Genomic DNA, 19904 nt, shown 5'->3' on the forward strand with positions numbered 1-19904 from the left:
TGAAGCATCTGTGATTTCTATTATTAAGTCAAAATAAACATAGACATCGAACCAAAGAAGTTTGTGCTATTTAGGTAGTAGTCCTTTGTATTTTTTAGCTAATTTTATATTTTTGTCAAGCAATTTTTATGTTTTGTGTGCATGCATAAAACTTTAATGCATTTTAAGATAGTTTCATTTGTGAGGAACAGAATAGCTCACTTTAAATCATTCCCATTCTCTAAAAGCTGGGATTGATTTTTTGAGGACAAAATCTACAAATGATACTGCCGAGAATCACTTTCGACCTTCTGAAAATGGACTTGGGAATCTTTAGAAGCAAGACTGAGGCAATCCTGTTCCTCCAATGACAGTTTATGTGAGTAGCGCACTTTTGAGATGATTTGATGGCCTTCTGCCATCTGGTGGACACTAGTTGAAGTGTCACTAGATAGAGTAATGTAGTCTGGAGCTAAATTAGAATACATTTTCTTATTCTAAATTCATTTTCTTTCTTTCTTCTTCTTTTTTTTTTAGTAATGAAAGAACTATCTTTTTATTCCTAAAAGGATAGCCCCCAAATTCTCAATAAACAAAAAAAATAACATCATAAGTTTTACAGTGATAAATCTTGTCTCTAACTCATATAAAGTTATAACTGTCTTCATTTATATAAAGCATACATTTATATTTCTTAATCATTCATATCATATTGTTAGTATAGCATACATTTGCTAAAATTGCTAATACTAAATACTGTATGTAAATTTTGTTTCAATTTATAAGGCCAATTGTTGATTTTGAGTGCCCTCCTGTGTTCACGAGATAAACTACAGACGAGGATAGAGGGAAAAAAAAGCCTTTTTGGTCACATTCTGATGTTGTTGAAGCATATTTTCATTGAGTCCTTGAAACAGCTTTTGTAGCAGTGACGATCAGGTGACCTAAATCAACGTCATGATCTCATCCAGTGGCTTTGTAACTTTGAGTATATGTTCTGAACACAAAACTCAGGTTCCCTGAGCATATAGATTAGTCTTTGACCTTAGTGACCTTTCTCTCCTCTTTTGCAAACCTGTCTGGCCTATGAGGAGATTATATTTATTACTTTGCTTCATTTGCACAACATCATAAAATTGTATCATTTTTATGTTCACAATTAATCAAAACAATCATTTTATGAATGAATTTCAGAAAATATCAGAGTACTCTTTCTAATGGGACTAAATTGTTGGCACCAGTCCCAGCATAGGTTTGAATTTAAGAATTTCCTGAAACTTTTTCAAAATATTATTTTTTCAGATAAGACAAACAAATCTTCTATTTCCCTGAAATTAATTTCTTAATTAATTTCTTATGCCAAAGTGGGATTTTTGTCAGCAAATCTGAAAAACACTGAAATGATAGTTTTATTTGCTCTACTATGGTTTTCTCTATTGAAAATTTTAAATTATTTCAAGGATTTTCTGTCAACAAAATGTCCAGTAATAGACCATCTTTTATAACTGAAGTTCTCATCCCAAAATAAATATCTTTGTCAGGGATCTAACAAGAGAAATAAAGGCACCATAAAGTTGAAGATATCGTTTGTTCATTTATTTCTAAAAATGAATTTGTATGCCAAATATATTCAAGACAGTGTTCTAGTCAACACAGAAATGAAAAAGCTATGGTTTTTATGTTTATAACCTGCTAGAGGAGTTAAGATCTATTCAGGAAGAAATAATATAAGAAAACATGCAATTAATCCAATAGTAGTGAAACAAAACAGACAACTGAAAATAACACAGATCATTTCAGCAGAGATCAGAGCGTGAGTTACAGAGGAGGTAGCATTTGACCAAGACCCTCCCTGAATGAGAAGGTAGAACTTGAGATAGGTAGGAAGGAAGAAGTACTTTATATACAGAAGTGACATAAGCAAAAGCTCCACAGTGGGTAAGTGTAACTTTTTACCTTCTGTTGAAATAAAACACAACAAATATTTTCATAAAACCTGTTTTACTCATTAAAATTCTAGAGGCTGAAGGCTGTATCAATAATGTTTCTTTTCTCTCTGAAGTTTGTAGTTCAGAACCAGAAAATGTTCAAGCTGACCCAGAGAATTATACCAGCCTTCTTGTTACGTGGGAGAGACCTCGAGTCGTTTATGATACCATGATTGAGAAGTTTGCAGTTCTGTACCAGCAGTTAGAGGGAGAAGACCAAACCAAGCACGAGTTTTTGACAGATGGCTATCAAGACTTGGTAACTATTAGATCAATTGATTCTTGTTTTGATAACATTATAGTTTAATTTTCAAGGTAAGATCTTACAAGTGATTGCATATTTAGATTACTTTAGACTTTGTATGACCCTCTCCAGTGGGGAGGAGGGGAAGCAGAAGCTATGCTAGATTGTGTCAGAACTTCCAGCGAATTATAATAAGTTCTTATTTATGCTTTGAATTACAAGGAGACCACAGCGTTGCCAACAATATTATAGAGTAGACACATGTAGAAGACTTAGGAACTAGAGATCATCTAGCATGGCTTCTTTTTTAACAAATAAAAAGCCTCCAAGAACAGTTATATTCCTTAACTGTGATCTCAGTTACGGAAAGAATTAGGCTTGGAATCTCAATGCTCTGATATCATCGTGTATTATTTCCTCCGTCATACTACACCAGCACAAGTAAAACAGAGTAGAGGATCTCGAAAATCCTTTTTTTTTTTTTTTTGCACCAAATTTGCAAGTAGTACATGCAAAGTTAATTGAGACAGAACTTTCAGGACACAATAAAGGTTAACAATACAGTTAACCTTTAGGAAAGATCAACCTGCTCTTTCTCCCCACCCATGCACACGAACGAAAGAAAATAAAATACAGATTTCCTCTGTGCCTTGAGCATGTCAGTAATAAACTCTGCCTTGGTAGAGAAGTGTTGCCCATAGTTGGGGTTTAGTTGAGGAAACCCCGCAAGGTAAGGCTCTAGGAAGGTCCCACTGCAGATCAGAGACACTGAACTCTGCATTCAGACAGAGTTCCGCATGCCCTAGAAGCCTGTGTTTAAATAAAACTGTCCTTGTTATCACAGTGTTGAATATTGTGTGGGCAAAATAGAGTTTGTAGCAACCTTTTAATTCAGTTGACTACAACAGAGACACAGTGAACTGGGAAATTTGTAGAATTTATGGGAGTATACTGTTTTTCATTTTGTAATGTTGTGAAGATAATTCTTTTACTGTCTGGCTTATATAATGGTAAGATAAAGAGATAAATTGGTTTTAATCGTGTCTTTACATTTTGTTTTTTGCAAGTGCTACATGTTTATTTATATAAAATATTAATTTGTCATTTTGGATACTCATTTATGAATTTTAAGTGTTCTAGTTAAAGATAAAACTTTCTAAAATGAAATCTGGTTTTTAAAAAGCAAAATATACCTAGTTTTTTAGAAAGTTGTTCAACTTAGCATTGCATAAACTTTTTCTTAGGTTGATAAAATGTAAATATTTTCCATTGACAAAGGAAAAAATGTTTTCTAAGGACAAATGTCTAGTATGTTAGTACTCCTTGAGAATAACACATTGGTATAATTACTGACATCTTTCTTTTAGGGTGCTATTCTCAGTAATTTGCTACCCAACATGAGTTATGTTCTTCAAATAGTAGCTATATGCACTAATGGCTTATATGGGAAATACAGTGACCAGCTGATTGTCGATATGCCTTCTGATGAGTCTGGTAAGTGCCCACCTGATAAACCTTAAATTACCTAAATAAAAGAGGCTAGTTTAATCACTAGGTACACTGGTGCTTTCTCTCTGATTGTATATTCTTTTGGCCAAAAGGCTAAATGATTTTCTTTTTAGTTGGGATCACTAGGTAAGTTGTAATACATGGAACCCATTTTTTATCCAGCAGATAGGGTGCAGTACAATTAGTAAATTTATTCTGAATACCAAAATAATCCATTCGTAAAGTAAGAACAGCAAAACCTATTGTAATGTCTGGTCATCAAATGAAATAGCTATGGAAACATTAAGACTTTTCTTTTGGATAATGAAGATTTGGTTTCATTTGTGTTCATTTCCTTTTTCAGCCCCCAAAGTATTTTGTAGTAAGTATGTACATGATCCTAAGATCATATGAGGTACTTTAAAGTATCTATACAAAGCATCTCAACGGTTATCTCAGATATTTTTATCTACTTTTTGTAATTTGGCTGAGGAGTGAGAATGCTTTCCTCTTAGCTGATTTGCCAGTACTGTTTCACAAGAGCAAAACAAAAAAGTTGTTGCTAATTCTATTTTATTTGCATGCATTTTCTCTGAGTATTATGGGAAAATCTTTTGATCTCAAAGCATATGCAATAATTGAATAACGTGCTATCATAATTTGATGAGTTATAGATTTACATAATTAAAGTCTTCCTTTTGTTAATTTAAGCAGTTTTGAAGTATTAGAATGGAATGATATATGTATGAATGTATATATGCATATTTGTGTATGTATAGATATACATACACATCATGCATATGCATATTCAAAAGTCTATGTAAACATATATACATATATACAGACATAAATGTAAATATTCTTTGGTCATCCCTATCATAAGGCTACTCACTGAAAATTTTCCCAAGTTTTTAATGGAAATGAATGGTTACAAATTATACTAATTATAGAATAATCCAGTGTTAAGTATGGAAATAAAATTGATATGTATTTGATTTGCTTTTGTGGTCCATACAAAGTCCCATAGCAGGGACTTTAATCCATTATGAGAGTGTTCATTGATTCCCTCATCATAGTTGTTTTCACTAGTTGAATTTTTAAGTTAAAGAATATATGTCAGAGCATTAGATGTTAAATGATGTATCTTTCCAAACCACAAGCTACAAAACTTGCCAAGATATTTTCCAAGTTAAAATATTGATGGCTGTAGCATATACTCCTCCATTGAATGTCACCCCTCATCAAAGTTCCTCATATTGATCCATCCTCAAATTGACATTTTGGGCAGTAAAACATTATCCATGTTGGAGAGTATGATATGTGAACTGATGAAATAGGGCATATAAAAGTCTCCTCTAATCTTATTGTGTGTTTAGGATATGAATTATGTTGAATACATTCACTTAATTTTACTATCTTGGTTTCATTATAACACTCCAATTCCTGTACATAAAACAATTTCTCAGTTTATGAAAAATAATTAGTTAGCTATTTATATTATGCTCTTTCTTATTTTATCCACTGTGGAAAATTTTTAAACTTTCTGAGTTTTTTCTTTTTTCTTTTTGAGAAGTTTATTGCATATGAAAAAAAACCCAGATCAAATGTCTATTTTCTACAAAAGTGATTTCAGAGTGATCCTTTTGGACCAAATCTATATTGGCACAAAGTACAACATTCTTATATCATTTGTAACACTTTCACGTTTGTACAAAATAATAAATATTATAACTTAATTTCTATTTATTCAAAGGATCGGGACACTTTTGAAAAAATAAGATGCTAGTGTGGACGCACCATTTAATCTCTATAAATGTTTCAGTTTCTTAAAACATTTTATGCTGTAATGATATTTTAGTAAAAGATGATATTTAATTTGTGTTTCACTATGATATTCCTCTTGAGTCAAGGATTAAAAACTTAGATATATTATTTCTTAATTATTTCTTCCAACAAGATCTTCATCAAAAGCCAATTTACACAAAGTGTGGAGGCTTCCTGTTTTTTATAAATAGAACTCATTTTTTCTGATCTTAACAGCTGCAATGACATTTCAATCCACATATCTTCAGTTCATTACTGAAATTACAGTATGTTAAACATTGTTTCTATGGCGAAGAACATAACACAGTAAAAGTCTTGACAGCAGTACTATCTTGTGGTTTAGTGTGATGATACCTACAAGATTTGTGAATTTTGTGATTTATGTGTCTAATATAGATGTCACTGGCTTTTGAGTTTGCTGCTTATTTCATGGTTTTTATTAGTACTATTTCATCCTGTTTACCATATACTTTCATTACCCTAGTAACATTGTAATATGTCCTATTGAATTGTTCTATTACTGTTTTGGATAAGCTGTTTTCTAAATAGTGTATTGCTTATTGCTTTTGTTAACAAGAAACAAAGGAGGTCATTTATAATTGCTCTTATTCTTTCAATTATAGACTTCAAATACTATAATCAATATCTGTGAAGGAAACCTCAATCTTCCAAATTGTGCATTTAACTTTGGCTAATTTGATTAATTTATTGCTTGTATGTTTTAATTACATTTGTTGTGTACAACAGTATCACCATAAACTAGTGTCCATTAAATATTATTATAACTGCTATTTTAAAATAAGTGCGTAAATTCACATGCAGAAACAATTTAAATTGGTCAAGGAAACCTTTCTAAAGTTAAAAAAAATGTATTTTTTCAAATACTTCATAGTAAATTATATTTATGAATAAGTAATTCATAAATATATTTTATTGTAACTAAAATAATTGTGTTCCTTTCTCTTCTATAATGTAGAGCTAATTATTATACAGTTATAGAGACATTATTAAGGTACATGTTTTAGGACTTTGATAATTACATATGTTCGATTTAAATTCACGGTGAATTAAATCAACACAGTTTTCTGTTATTGTGTGCTTTTCAGTTGCATGACAATTGTCTTTGTGAAATCATCCTACATCTGTCGTTACCTTGCTTGTACCATCCTGTGCTATGGGTGTCATTATATGATGATATTTATAATCACACTTTGAAGAGATTACAGTCCACATTGCTTTTTACCTTTTACACTGTGAAACTTGGCTTACCTTCAAACAATTAAATAAGTCTTGCTTGCCAACTTATATCAGTGTTGCTTTTTTGTGTTATGGAATATTAATGTGTTAATAACATGCTTTTTTAAAAATCTAACATTACACGTGCCCCAAAACAAAACCAGAATGAGCCAAGACTTTTTGTTCAGTTATCACACATATATGAATTTTAAGTGTTCACTCAAAAAATATATATATTGACAATCTTCATTGTCAGACTCTTATAGCCTTGAGAGAGTCTATTTTAAAGAAGTGAAAAGATTCTGTAAACTAGTAAAATTTTTGAACTATTTGATGTACTGAGTCAGACCAGTGGCTACGAAAATATCAGTTATTATTTGTGAGGAAACAGCTAGCCAACTTAACAGGAGACATTGTGCCAGTCACCAGAGTTAGACCTTGGGTGCTGTGAGCTCTCAGATCCAGATGTATGGCTTCCGAGCCTCCAGGAAGATAAGAACCATCTTCCAAAATTACTTTATTCAAAATTTTTCCGAAGAGACTCAGCAAGACTTCTGGATTATTTGGGGGATGTTGGGGTGGTGTCAAAGTGTTGCTGGGCAGCCCCAGAGTTTGATTCTAATAAGAAACCAGAATTAAGATCCCTCAGAGTGGGTTTATATTCACCAACGCGAGGGCCCACACTTGGGGCACGAACCCACGAGAGTGCTATGAAACAAACAGAGATCAGAGGGCTGCTTGGGTCCATACTGGCTGCCCTTAGGGCTTAAAGGGGCCCAAGAAAAACTACTTCTTATTGTAATAAACAGCAAATACAGTTAAAGTAGAACTCACTGATATTCTTTAAGGAATGTGTTTGGGTAAAATCATGTGTTTTAACATATTAAGAACCATATTTCCATATAATTAATTTATGTTCTGATAAAGGGATACAAATAAATCAAATGCAGTTAACACAGGGAAAACTGAAAGAAAGAAATCGGTTCTCTATGTGATCATTATACCTACCTATCTTTACTCACTTAAAGTATAGAGTTAGGTGAAATTAGACCACTTTTTTTTTTTTTTTAATTTTAAACACTGTTTTAAGCATGTTGAAGGGAATGGACTATTTTTGAGATTTTTTTCCCCTAGCCATTTAACAGAGAAAAATCTGCAGTATAATATATGTATCACCAACAAGTATTTGATTATGATTTGCCCCATTAGCATTAAAGTATTTTAAAAGTACATAAAAAAGAGTGACACTTGAAAGCGTTGTCAAAAAAATATGTATTGTCTCACATGCTGAATTTGAAGAGTTTTACATGCATGACCTTCTCAAATTGTAGTCTTCAGAAAGTCATATTAAAGATTCTTATTTGTCTCTCTCAGGGTTTAGTTGCATACCATTTTTAAATTCACATGTAATATTGGTTTCCTTGGAGGTTATAGAGACACTATTGGAATCACTTTAATTTGGTAACCTAAAGAATAACGAACATGAAAAACATGGTGGGAAAAGGGTTTCATAAAGACAAAAATAGAAAAAGGAGAACGTTAATGATCCAAATAAAAGTTTCCAAACTTCTTCATGGTCAGTTTTAACAAGAAAGAATAATAATAATTGAGAGTTAAGATATAAGACTGTGATTGTTTTCAGTCAATATTTTCATTTTTACAGTGCAGAAGATTGTTCAGGGTAAGTAACCTTGAAATAGCTAAATAATGAAGAGTATTAATTTCATCTAAATCTTTTTGGGAGCTGGGCTCACTTCTAAATTTTACTTGAATTCTCTTCTAAGTAGAATTCATATATATAACTATATTTTCCAGTTTTACATTTCTAAGCATCTAGAAATTCCCTGATAAAAATAAACTCAAAATATCTGTTATAAAACAGGCCTGGATTTGATAAACCTTTATTGTTAGTTCAGGTATGCCTTTTTGAAAATTCTATAGTACATGCATTTCCTTTGAGAATATATACAGGCATAAAACAGAGAACATAAGCAGCATTGGGACAGTGAAGAGCAGAAACTTTGGAGATGGAGTGAGATTCTCTAAAATAATAGCAATAAATAATAGCAATAAGTATTATTCTCTAAAATAATAGCAATAAATAATAGCAATAAGCTTATTGCTACTACTGTAATAATGCTCAAGCCCTCAGAGTTACCCTATCTCCCATCTTCTTGATGACCTGGGCAGCTCAAATGAAGAGTGAAGAGAAATCCTCTTGGAGCCCTGCAGTAATTGGCAGTGGTGCTAGATTCTTTGCTGGAGAGACAGCTCCTAATCTTTCCTGACATTTACTGACAGGTCTTGTTTTAGGATTGAGATATCCATGTAGTAGAAATACACTGATTCTAGTCAGGGAAAATGGACTTAAATGATTCCAGTTTTTGTATTTTTTGCACAATTAGCCTTGGCTATGTTTCCCTGGGGAGAAGGCAGGGTTTCACTCTGGTCCATCCTTCCTGCTGCCAGCTGAGGTTGGACCTGCTGGAAAACACTCTCTATTTTACCTGAGGCAGCACCCTGTGTAAAAATAGGTATGAGCCCAAATTTAAAGAATAAAAAGGATTATTTGACCTTCAGTCAGAAGAGGAACTTAAGGAATAGTAGCTGAATAAGAAAATAAATCCTTTTGCTTCTCCCCCAAATTCCTGGCATTTCCCCTCAACTATGCTTTTATTGGCTCTTCTAAGGATGAAAGAAAATCCGCACCAATGAAAAAATGGGCGGGGGTTATACTCAGTAATATCAGCTTCACTGTCCCCCTCTTTCTTCTTAGCATCAGTCACACTTGGGGTGGGAATGGGGAAGTTGGAGTGGACAATAGAGATGAAAGTGTTGAATGCAGTTTCATACAGGTTTATGTAGTGTTCAATAGTACTGAAAACTGAAATTTGAAATTTTTATTTTGAGAGATTCTGTATTTTCAAAGCTAATTGTCTATTTTTTCTTCTTCCTCTTTCCATCCAAAGGTAAACCCACAAGGCTGAAATAGTTGAATAAAAATGTTAATAATTTTATTTTTAATTTTATAGAACTTGACCTTTTTCCTGAATTAATTGGAACTGAAGAAATAACCAAGGTATCATTGCTATATTTTATATTTAAATGTTTTAAAATTTTAAAGTCTAATTTGAATTATTGGTTAGGTTTAAGATATTACACTAATAAAAGTTTGAGTTGCATTATTCATTGTAGGGTTAGTTGCTGAACTTCATACATAGTCGTGTAATTGATATACATAATTCTTTTGTAAAGAACTTGGATGACACTTTGACTAGTGTAACAAAAATAACAGAGAAACAAAAGGTTCACTGATAATGAAAAAATGAATTTTTAAAATATAGCTAAAGTATAGCTATAAATTGAAATTTTTTCAGTGTCAAATTTTTCTAAAAGACAAAAATAATACTTAATCAATTTTTAGTATTGCTACAGTTTATGTATAACTAACTTAACCAATGATTTCTAAATTGATAATAAATATGAGCCTGAAATATAAGATGTATATATTCTTTTTCCCATTTAATTTAAATATTTGTATTTGGACTATTCATAAGTATCTGCTGCTAACATTATGTCCCTCAAGTAAATGCATATTTAAGAATATTTATTAATTTAATATTGTCTTAATTTTTAAAATAGAAAATGACTGATATATCTTATATTTCATCCTAAATCCAAATGTACTATTTATCTTAATTGAGATGATATGTTAAATCTGTGTGCTATTGTTAATGTACTATGAATGTATGCATATGTTCATATATGTGTATGAGCTCAGAAAGTATGATAACTAATGCTGTTATCTAGCAATAAGTGGCAATTCAGTTGTGTTTTCATATTTATAATTACTTCAATAATTTATATACCTTACGGCAATCCTCTTTTATAAAGGATTATTTTACCAAAATGATCATTTCACCTTTCAGCAAGAGTTCACAGAATTCAGCTACAGATATGTGTGTGTGTGTGTGTGTGTGTGTGCGCGCGCGCGCGCGCGCATATATGTGTGCGTATGCACCTGGATATTTATATATCTAAAAATCATCACTAGAATCAAGTTGAAGTCAGGAAGAATAAATTATTTTTACATTGTAAATTCGAATAATTAGTTCATGTCTTAATCAGTCCGGATTGCTATAGCAAAATACCGTAAACTGGGTAGTTTATAAACAACAGAAATTTATTTCTCACAGTTCTGGAGGCAGGGAGTCTGAGATCAAGGTTAGGTTCTGGTGAGGGTCTTCTTCTGGGTTGCAGACTGCAGACTTGTCCTTGAATCTTTACATGGCAAAGGGCAGAGCTGAAGAAGCAAGCTCTCTCATGGCTCTTACAAGGGCACTAATCCCATTCATGAGGGCTCCACCCTTATGACCTCATCTAATCCTAATTAGCTTTCAAATGCCCACCTCCTAATACTATCACTTTTGAGGGGTAGGATTTCAACATATGAATGGGGGGGGAGATGCAAACACTCAGTCTTTAACACTATTCAATTCCATTGATTCAGGAACAAATGATAGAGGTTGGCAAATACATGGGATGTATCTATAATGGTTGTTAAGCCTGAGTATGGAAATGAGTAGCTTGGGGGATGTTTCTCAGATCTTCTTCAAATAGTAATGCATGATTTTCAAAGACAAATTATTTCCAGCATGATCAAGGCTTTACAATAAAAAAATTTAAATGGAAGTTGTGAAAGATAATAGGTGTGACACAGATCAAAACCATAGTGGAAGAGAGATTCTGCATAAGAAATTACAGGAAGAAGTATCCATTAAAATAGTTGTGGTTTCAGATATATATAAAGTAATCATAGAGCATGAATGATATCTTCTTCTTGACATGTTGACATGAGGCAATATGTCCTCATAGAGATCTATAAGATTTGACTGGGTAAGATTAATGAATGATCTATTACCATCATCAAATTCTGAGAGGCATCTGAACTTTGTAATGTCTAAAATCTGCTATATAAGAAAGAAATAGAAGGGATTTGTATATTATGTGTATATGTTTTTTTCCCCAAACTATCTAACAAGAAAAGCTGAGTAGCATTATGTTTTAAGAAAAAAAATATTATATAAATCTAGTAGTTTATGGTAGGAGGATGATAATGTGTGTTTGTGTGAAAGTATAAGCAAAGAGGAAGAGAAGCAATATTATTGTGGAATTTTATTAAAATTTTTACACCATCTAGAGAATATCGATGTCATGTCTTTTGAAAACATTAGTTGTGAAAGGGAAGAGAGACGTAGAATGAGCAATAGAAGTTAAACTTGAGATTTTTCTTTTTGTTCCTTTTCAATAAGAGAGATCTGAGTTCTTTTAAGCTCAAAAGTATGATCCATTAGAGAAAACAAAATTGAAAATACAAAACAGAAGGAAATACTCAATTGTATTAGGTTCCCAACCTAACACAAATAAATTTAAAACACAGATGTAGGAATTAGAAAGGAAGGGGAAAAACTTTTTAGTTACAATGAGAAAGTAGATTTTATTGGTCCCTGTTTTTGATGTTTTAATGTTAGGAAGTGGCTTTATTTTCTCTGTGAAGTAAACAGAAAAGCCATCTCCTAAGAATGAGGGGAGACAATAGGAAAATGGAGGTTTGAATAGAGCAGATAAAAAGTTTGAAAGAGTCTTGGTAGAGAGTAAGAATATGAGTGATACCAGAAAACTAGGCATGTATCCAGATTTACAAAAATGAGGAAGAGTTCAGAATCCCCATATTGCTAAGCTTAACATTGATCTTCAGCAAAATTCCAGATCAAAGTATAACAAATAAGTTTGTTTGAGAACTTCTAGGAAAGGAGAGATATCTGGCACCAACAAATTTTCCTCAAGAGCGAGTCAAGTCAAACTATTCCTGCCTGCTTCCTTTCGATGAAGTTTATGGACTTGTAGATTAAGGGAGTATTTTATTCAGGAAATTATTTGGCAAACTCGCTTGAGTTGTCCTTACAAACAAGGTAACAAACAGAATGCAAAATTTCATGAAGAAATACTGACTCCTACTGAGGAAATTTGTCTAGGGAATCTAAGAAGATATCTATTTTTAGCATTAATGCAATCTAGATCATTAGAGCTGATTCACCTCTCAGAGTTGTCACATAAGCCTTAGAAAATACTTGAAATCAATGAAATAATTAAGCTCCAAATAACGATGCAGTCATTAAGCTTGAAAGCTTGTGTTTCATACGATGAAGTTTCCCATGTGTATGATACACATGATCATGAGCACACGTGCTTTATGATTCAGTTCTTTTTGCTGATACTGGTCATGTTCTCAATGACTAATTTGTACTCAGTCACTTTTTTCATATTTTAAGGGACATGGCCTTAAAAGATCTGAAAAATGACAGTGCTGACAAATGGACAAAATCACATCTCATGTGGACTAAAAATATAATATCTTGATACCTTTAGCAATTTAGTGTTCTGAATATATAATTAGACATATAAAATGAACAGCAAAACAAAACTGGAAAACAAGGGTCTTGGTTGACCTCTAGCCAGATCACTCCTGGGCCATTACCGTGTCTAAGTGTTCATGAAAGACTGGGTCACCTGAATGGTGTTTTTAAAGGAAATGTGAAATTAAATAACTAATACTAGGAACATATTTTGACAAGTTGTCTTGAAATGTCTGGCAAGGTCTTAACTGTAAAGTATTTAAAACAAAAATAAAAACCTCTTTCTCTTATGATGGCTTAAAAAATTGTGATTTATTATGAATATATACAATAAAATATTCTGAATATGAAACTACTTTGGTCTTTGAAATAAGTTGTTTCATTGTCATTTTATATTACAAGAAGCTAATTGCTATTTAGCTCATTGCCTGATGAACTGAGCAGAGAAACGTAAAAACAAGAAAATAAATACTGTGTTAAATAACTCCCAATAATAATACAACTCCCAATAATAAATACAACTATAATGTGTCTTTCTTTCAAAGCTGTGATATCCATTTAATTACTTCATTTCATAGCATTAAAATAAAGACATCCATAAATAGGGTTTTTTATTTTTAATTTTAATTATTGTCTCTAGGATGATAAAGACTGTAGAACAGAGGCATGGCTTCTATGAAATGGTGCTTTGTGAGAAGTTCTCAAGATCTCACAGTAGATTAACAGTATAATGCAGTATAAAATATTGAGATTTCGTTTTTCTTTTATTTACCTTTGTTCCATTAAATCTCGTTTGCTTTTCAAAGGAGGAAGAAGAAGGAAAAGACATTGAAGAAGATACTATTCTGAATCCTGGTAGAGACAGTGTCACAAACCAAATAAGGAGAAAAGAACCCCAGATTTCCACCACGACAAACTATAATCGCATAGGGACTAAATACAATGAGGCCAAGACTCACCGATCCCCAACAAGAGGAAGTGAATTCTCTGGAAAGGGTGATATTCCCAGTACATCTCTGGATTCCACTTCCCAACCAATCACTAAATTAGCCCCAGGAAAAGATGTTCCTTTGACTTCACAGACTGTGACCAAACCGCCACCTCACAGACTAGAAGGCACTTCAGCCTCTTTCAATGACGGCTCTAGAACTGTTCTCAGATATCCACAGATGAACTTGTCTTGGACTATGGAATCTTTAAATACGGTTTCTATAATGGAATCTCAGGAGGTATCTACTGATATTGGTGAGGAAGAGAGTTTATTGACCAATTTCAAGCTTGATACGGGAGCTGATGATTCTTCGGGCTCCAGTCCTGCAAATACTGCTGTGCCACCCATCTCTGAGAACATATCCCATGGGTACGTATTTTCTTCAGAAAACCCGGAGGCAATCACATATGATGTCCTTATACCAGAATCTACAAGAAATGCTTCAGAAGATTCAGTCTCATCAGGTTTGGAAGACTCTCTAAAGGATCCTTCCATTGATGGAAAAGTGTGGTTTCCTAGTTCTACAGATGTGACACAAGCAGATGTCAAATCAGGTAGAGAGAGCTTTCCCCAGACTAATTACACCAAGATACATATTGATGAATCTGAGAAGACAACCGAGTCCTCTTCTCCGGGCCCCTTGGTCACAGATACGGAAATGCCACAGTATTCTTCCTTTGCCTACGTCCCAACTGAGGTAACACCTCATGCTTTTACTCCATCCTCCGGAAAACACGATTCGGTTTCCACCATCAACCTGATACACTCGCAGACAACTCAACCTGTATACAATGGTGAGACACCTCTTCAGCCTTCCTCCAGTAGTGAAGTCTTTCCTCTAGCCACCCCTTTGTTGCTTGACAATCAGATCCTCAACACTACCCCTGCTGCTTCAAGTAGTGGTTCGGCCTTGCATGCTGCGCCTGTATTTCCCAGTGTCGATGTGTCATTTGAGTCCATCTTGTCTTCCTATGACGGTGCACCTTTGCTTCCATTTTCCTCTGCTTCCTTCAGTAGTGAATGGTTTCGCCATCTGTATACAGTTTCTCAAATCCTTCCACAAGTTACATCAGCTGTTGAGAGTGATCAGGTGTCCCTGCATGCATCTCTGCCAGTGGCTGGGGGTGATTTACCATTAGAGCCCAGCCTTGCTCGATATTCTGATGTGGTGTCACATCAGACCACTACTCATGCTGCTTCAGAGACATTGGAATTTGGTGGTAGTGAATCTGGTGTCCTTTATAAAACACGTATGTTTTCTCAAGTTGAGCCATCCAGCAGTGATGTCATGATGCATGCGAGTTCTTCAGGGTCCGAATCTTCTTGTGCCTTACCTAATACCGAGGGCTCCCAACACCTCTTCACTGCTCCTTCCAGTTCTGCAATACCTGTGCATGATTCTGTTGATGTATCTCATCACGGTTCCTTACTTAGCAGCCCTGGCCACGTACCGATGCCTAAGTCTTCGTTAATGACCCCAACTGCATCATGGCTGCAGCCTACTCATGGCCTCTCTGGTGATGGCGAGTGGTCTGGAGCCTCCTCTGATAGTGAATTTCTTTTACCTGACACAGGTGGCCTGACAGCCCTTAACATTTCTTCACCCGTTTCTGTAGCTGAATTTACATATACGACATCTGTGTTTAGTGGTGGTGATAAGCCACTTTCTAAAAGTGACATAATAGATGGAAATCTGACTGAACTGCAAATTTCTCCTTTCAGTGAGACGGTTTACCATTCTGAAAGCACAGTCACGCCTGACCTGTACAATAACGTAAATAAGTTGAATGCATCTTTACAAGAATCCCCCGTTTCCATTTCTAGCACAAAGAGTGTACTTCTAGACTCTCTTGCTCATACTGCCACTAAGGTTTTTGATCATGAGATTAGTCAAGTTCCAGAAAATAACTTTTCAGTTCAATCTGCACATGCTCTATCTAAAGCATTTGGCGATACTTCTCTTAAACTTGTGCTTAGTGCAAACTCAGAGCCAGCAGCCTCTGACCCTGCTTCTAGTGAAATGTTATCTCCTTCAACTCAACTCTTATTTTACGAGGTCTCTGCTGCTTTTAATACTGAAGTGTTGCTACAACCTTCCTTTCAGGCTTCTGATGTTGACACATTGCTTAAAACTGCTCTTCCAGCTGTGCCTAGTGATCCAAAATTGGTTGAAACCCCCAAGATTGATCAAATTAGCCCTACAGTATTGCATCTCATGATATCAAATTCTGCTTCAAGCGAAAACATACTGCACTCTACATCTGTACCAGTTTTTGATATACCGCCTGCTTCTAATATGCCCACTGCTTCACCTCAAGGTTTAACCATTTCTTATGCAAATAAGAAATATTTTGAACCAGTTTTGCTTAAAAGCGAAAGTTCCCAGCAAGTGGCACCTTCGCTGTACAGTAATGATGAGTTGCTCCAAACTGCCGACTTGGGGATTAACCGTGCCTCCCCGCCCAAAGGAAGGCATGCATTTGCTACTCCTGTTTTATCGATTGATGTTCTACCAAATACACTTATAAATAAGCTTACATATTCTGATGACGTTTTCACTCCCACCAGGGGTTCTCTTACTGATGAGGTATTTGCTGGTATTCCAACAGTTGTTTCTGATACACTTGTAACTGCTGAGCGTGCTGTTTCTTTAGGAAATGTGTATGTTTCCTTTACAGCTGTTTCTCCCAACAGAGATGGTTCTGTTACCACAGCCAAGTTGCCATTTCCATCTAAAACAACTTCTGAGTTGACTCACAGTGCCAGATCCAACACTGAGTCAGTGGGTGGTGGTGACGATGGTGATATCGATGATTATGATGATGATGATGATAATGACAGAGATAGAGATGGCTTATCCATAAATAAGTGTATGTCATGCTCCTCCTATAGAGAATTACAGGAAAAGGTGATGAATGATTCGGACTCCCAGGAAAACAGTCTTGTGGATCAGAATAACCCAATCCCATATTCACTATCTGATAAATCCGAAGAAGAAAATAAAGTCACAGATGTGACCTCAGGCAGTCAGACCGATATGGACAGCAGTCCTGATAAATCACCACCAACAAATGTGCTCCCTCAAAAGCACAATGATGGAAAACAGGATAATGACGTTCAGACTGGTAATGCCCTGCTTCCTTTCACCCCAGAATCTAAAGCATGGGCAGTTCTTACAAGTGATGAAGAGAGTGGATCAGGGCAAAGTACCTCAGATAGCCTTAACGATAATGAGACTTCCACAGATTTCAGTTTTCCAGGTGTTAATGAAAGAGATGTTGATGGGGCCCTGGAAGCAGGTGACTCAGAAATAACTCCTGGATCCCCACAGTCCTCAACACCGACTGTCACTAGCGGGCACTCAGAAATGTTCAACATTGCAGAGGCAGGTTAGTTATGAATCAAAGGGATAGATTGAGGTGCGGTGGTTTTCTTTCTCAAAAAGTAGAAAAATCATGGAATGATAGAAATTTAATAAAATGGCACATTATTTTTTTAATCAAAACATCAAATCAATTGACCTTTTTTAAAGGGTAATTTTATTCATTACTCAAATGAATACTCAATATGTTTTTAAAATTTTTCTTATTAAGGTATTGTTGGCATACCACATTGTATTAGTTTCAGGTGTCCAACATAGTGATTCATCATTTATATACTTTACGATATAATCACCACAATAAATCTGTTCACCATATATCGCCCTGCAAAGTCGTTATGATATTATTGACTCTATTCTCTGTGTTGTACATCCTTGTGCCTTATTTATTTTATGACTAGAAGGTTGTCCTTCTTAACCCCCTTCAGCTTTTTCATCCATCTCCCCATTCTCCTCCCCTCTGGCAACCATCAGTTTGTTCTCCTAATCTATGAGTCTGTTTTTGTTTTGTTTTGGTCCTTAATTCTCTCCAAAACAGATAAAGCAGTTTTTACTTATTGTCAATTTATCATATTCTACAGGATGCCTATGTGGGAGCAATTACGTGTGCACAATATATTTTTAGTATATTGCTTTTTAAATAATAGTTTGGGACGTGCTCTTTTTAGATGATTTTAATTTTCATATTTACTCATGTTCTAAAATAAGTTGTAAATTAATTCTATCGAATTATAAAATGAATTATAAATTCTGATAGTAATATGATATAAGCACCTTTCTCTGACCCACCGCATGAAAGGAATTACATAATTGGCACATTCACATTAGCTTGGAAAAAATTTTAGGAGTTAACAGTAAGATTTTTTTTAAAACAAGATTTTAATTTTTTTAAATTCTTTCTTTGATTACCTTAACATTGCCTAAAGAGGGCAGTGTACACTAACAAAACACATTCTGCTTTGTGCTTGCTGTTACAAACCTTCCTAAGAAGTTAAATAATGGGCATTAATATGCAGTGTATATATAGGTATTGTTTGACAATATGTAAAACACTAGAACATTTTCTGTAGAAATGCATTTCACTTATAATTGTATTTTATGCAAATTAGTTTATTGGCCAGATGTTTCCTAGAGCTGATTAGTTACACCAGATATAATACAGATGTTTAAATGCCTGTGAGAAGAAAAGGGAAATTAAATAGCATTAAGCATATGAACTACTAGGTAATCTCACTGAATTGATTATAAGAATTTTATAATTCGCTTTTATTAAATTTTAAGACTTTTTTTGAATTAACAATGAAAATATTTCAATCTTAACAATAAGTTAAAAGACAGGCTAAAGTAATATTCTGCACTATTATTGCATAAAAGTGGATATTTATAATCCACAACATAAACACCAATCTCATTAGGATATTTTCTCTCTTTGGTTATTTTTATCTCTTGAATCGATTGTATATTTTTCTTTCAGTATAGCAGCAATTAAAAGTTTGTGCATTTTGATAAAGAAGTTTTTCTAAGTATTCTAATTTACTACTATTTAACACTGCATTCCAGTTTAAAAACTTAAACTCTGATATGTAAGAATAAATAACAAACCCATAGGTCACCATATTCACTAGTATTGCCATATGTATGAATTGTTATCTGGCTCCAATTATAGTACTTGTTTTTTTAAAAAAATTTTATTAGATTTATTTTAAAGGAAAATATCAGGACTCCATCTATTTTTCTCTCTTACTGGTGAATGACACCATCCAGATGTTCTTGCCCAATCACACTGTTATGGAAAGTCTACATATGTAGGAAAATGTCAAAACTAGAATTATTGACTAAAACTTAGTAATTTCTCTTCAGTGCACTAATTAGATTTATTTATTAAGAGTATATTCTCCCCCTGATAAGAGAACAATATGAATATAACAAATCCAGCATCATCAAATAACTAATAAAGTAAATATAAAATAAGATTTGGTAAAAATTGTGGCCTGTTTTTAAATCTATAAAACCTGTTAAAAATTATATGTAGTATATCTTCTACAATAAATGAATATGCCTCTTTATCAAATGCACATAGACTAATTCTAAAACTTACAATTTGGTTATGTATTTTTAAATGTAGAATAACTTACAAGACATGTTCCTCAAAATAATATATATAAGGCAAATATTAGTATCTGCAATTTATGACTGTATAAACCAAGACCCAAAGATGTTAGATTACTTGATCCAGGTCATAGGGAGTTAATACAGAACTGAAATTGGAAACCTGTGTTGTTGATGTGTGTGTCTTAGAGATTATGCTTTCAAGATTGAAGACAATTTATACATATATATATGTAATTAAATATATATA

At 33.8% G+C, this 19904-nt stretch overlaps 1 protein-coding gene across 1 annotated transcript in view; it reads left to right on the forward strand.

Moving 5' to 3' along the window:
- PTPRZ1 (protein tyrosine phosphatase, receptor type Z1) overlaps nucleotides 1-19904 on the forward strand; it is a 116490-nt gene that overhangs the window by 76458 nt on the left and 20128 nt on the right. Inside the window, exons 10-13 of the mRNA XM_023528945.1 lie at nucleotides 2042-2226; nucleotides 3579-3705; nucleotides 9792-9838; nucleotides 13982-17555. Coding sequence (XP_023384713.1) covers nucleotides 2042-2226; nucleotides 3579-3705; nucleotides 9792-9838; nucleotides 13982-17555 — 3933 coding nt within the window. The remainder of the gene's footprint in view (nucleotides 1-2041; nucleotides 2227-3578; nucleotides 3706-9791; nucleotides 9839-13981; nucleotides 17556-19904) is intronic.

Source organism: Pteropus vampyrus, unplaced genomic scaffold, assembly GCF_000151845.1.
Source record: "Pteropus vampyrus isolate Shadow unplaced genomic scaffold, Pvam_2.0 Scaffold33, whole genome shotgun sequence".
In the NCBI taxonomy this organism is placed as follows: domain Eukaryota; kingdom Metazoa; phylum Chordata; class Mammalia; order Chiroptera; family Pteropodidae; genus Pteropus; species Pteropus vampyrus.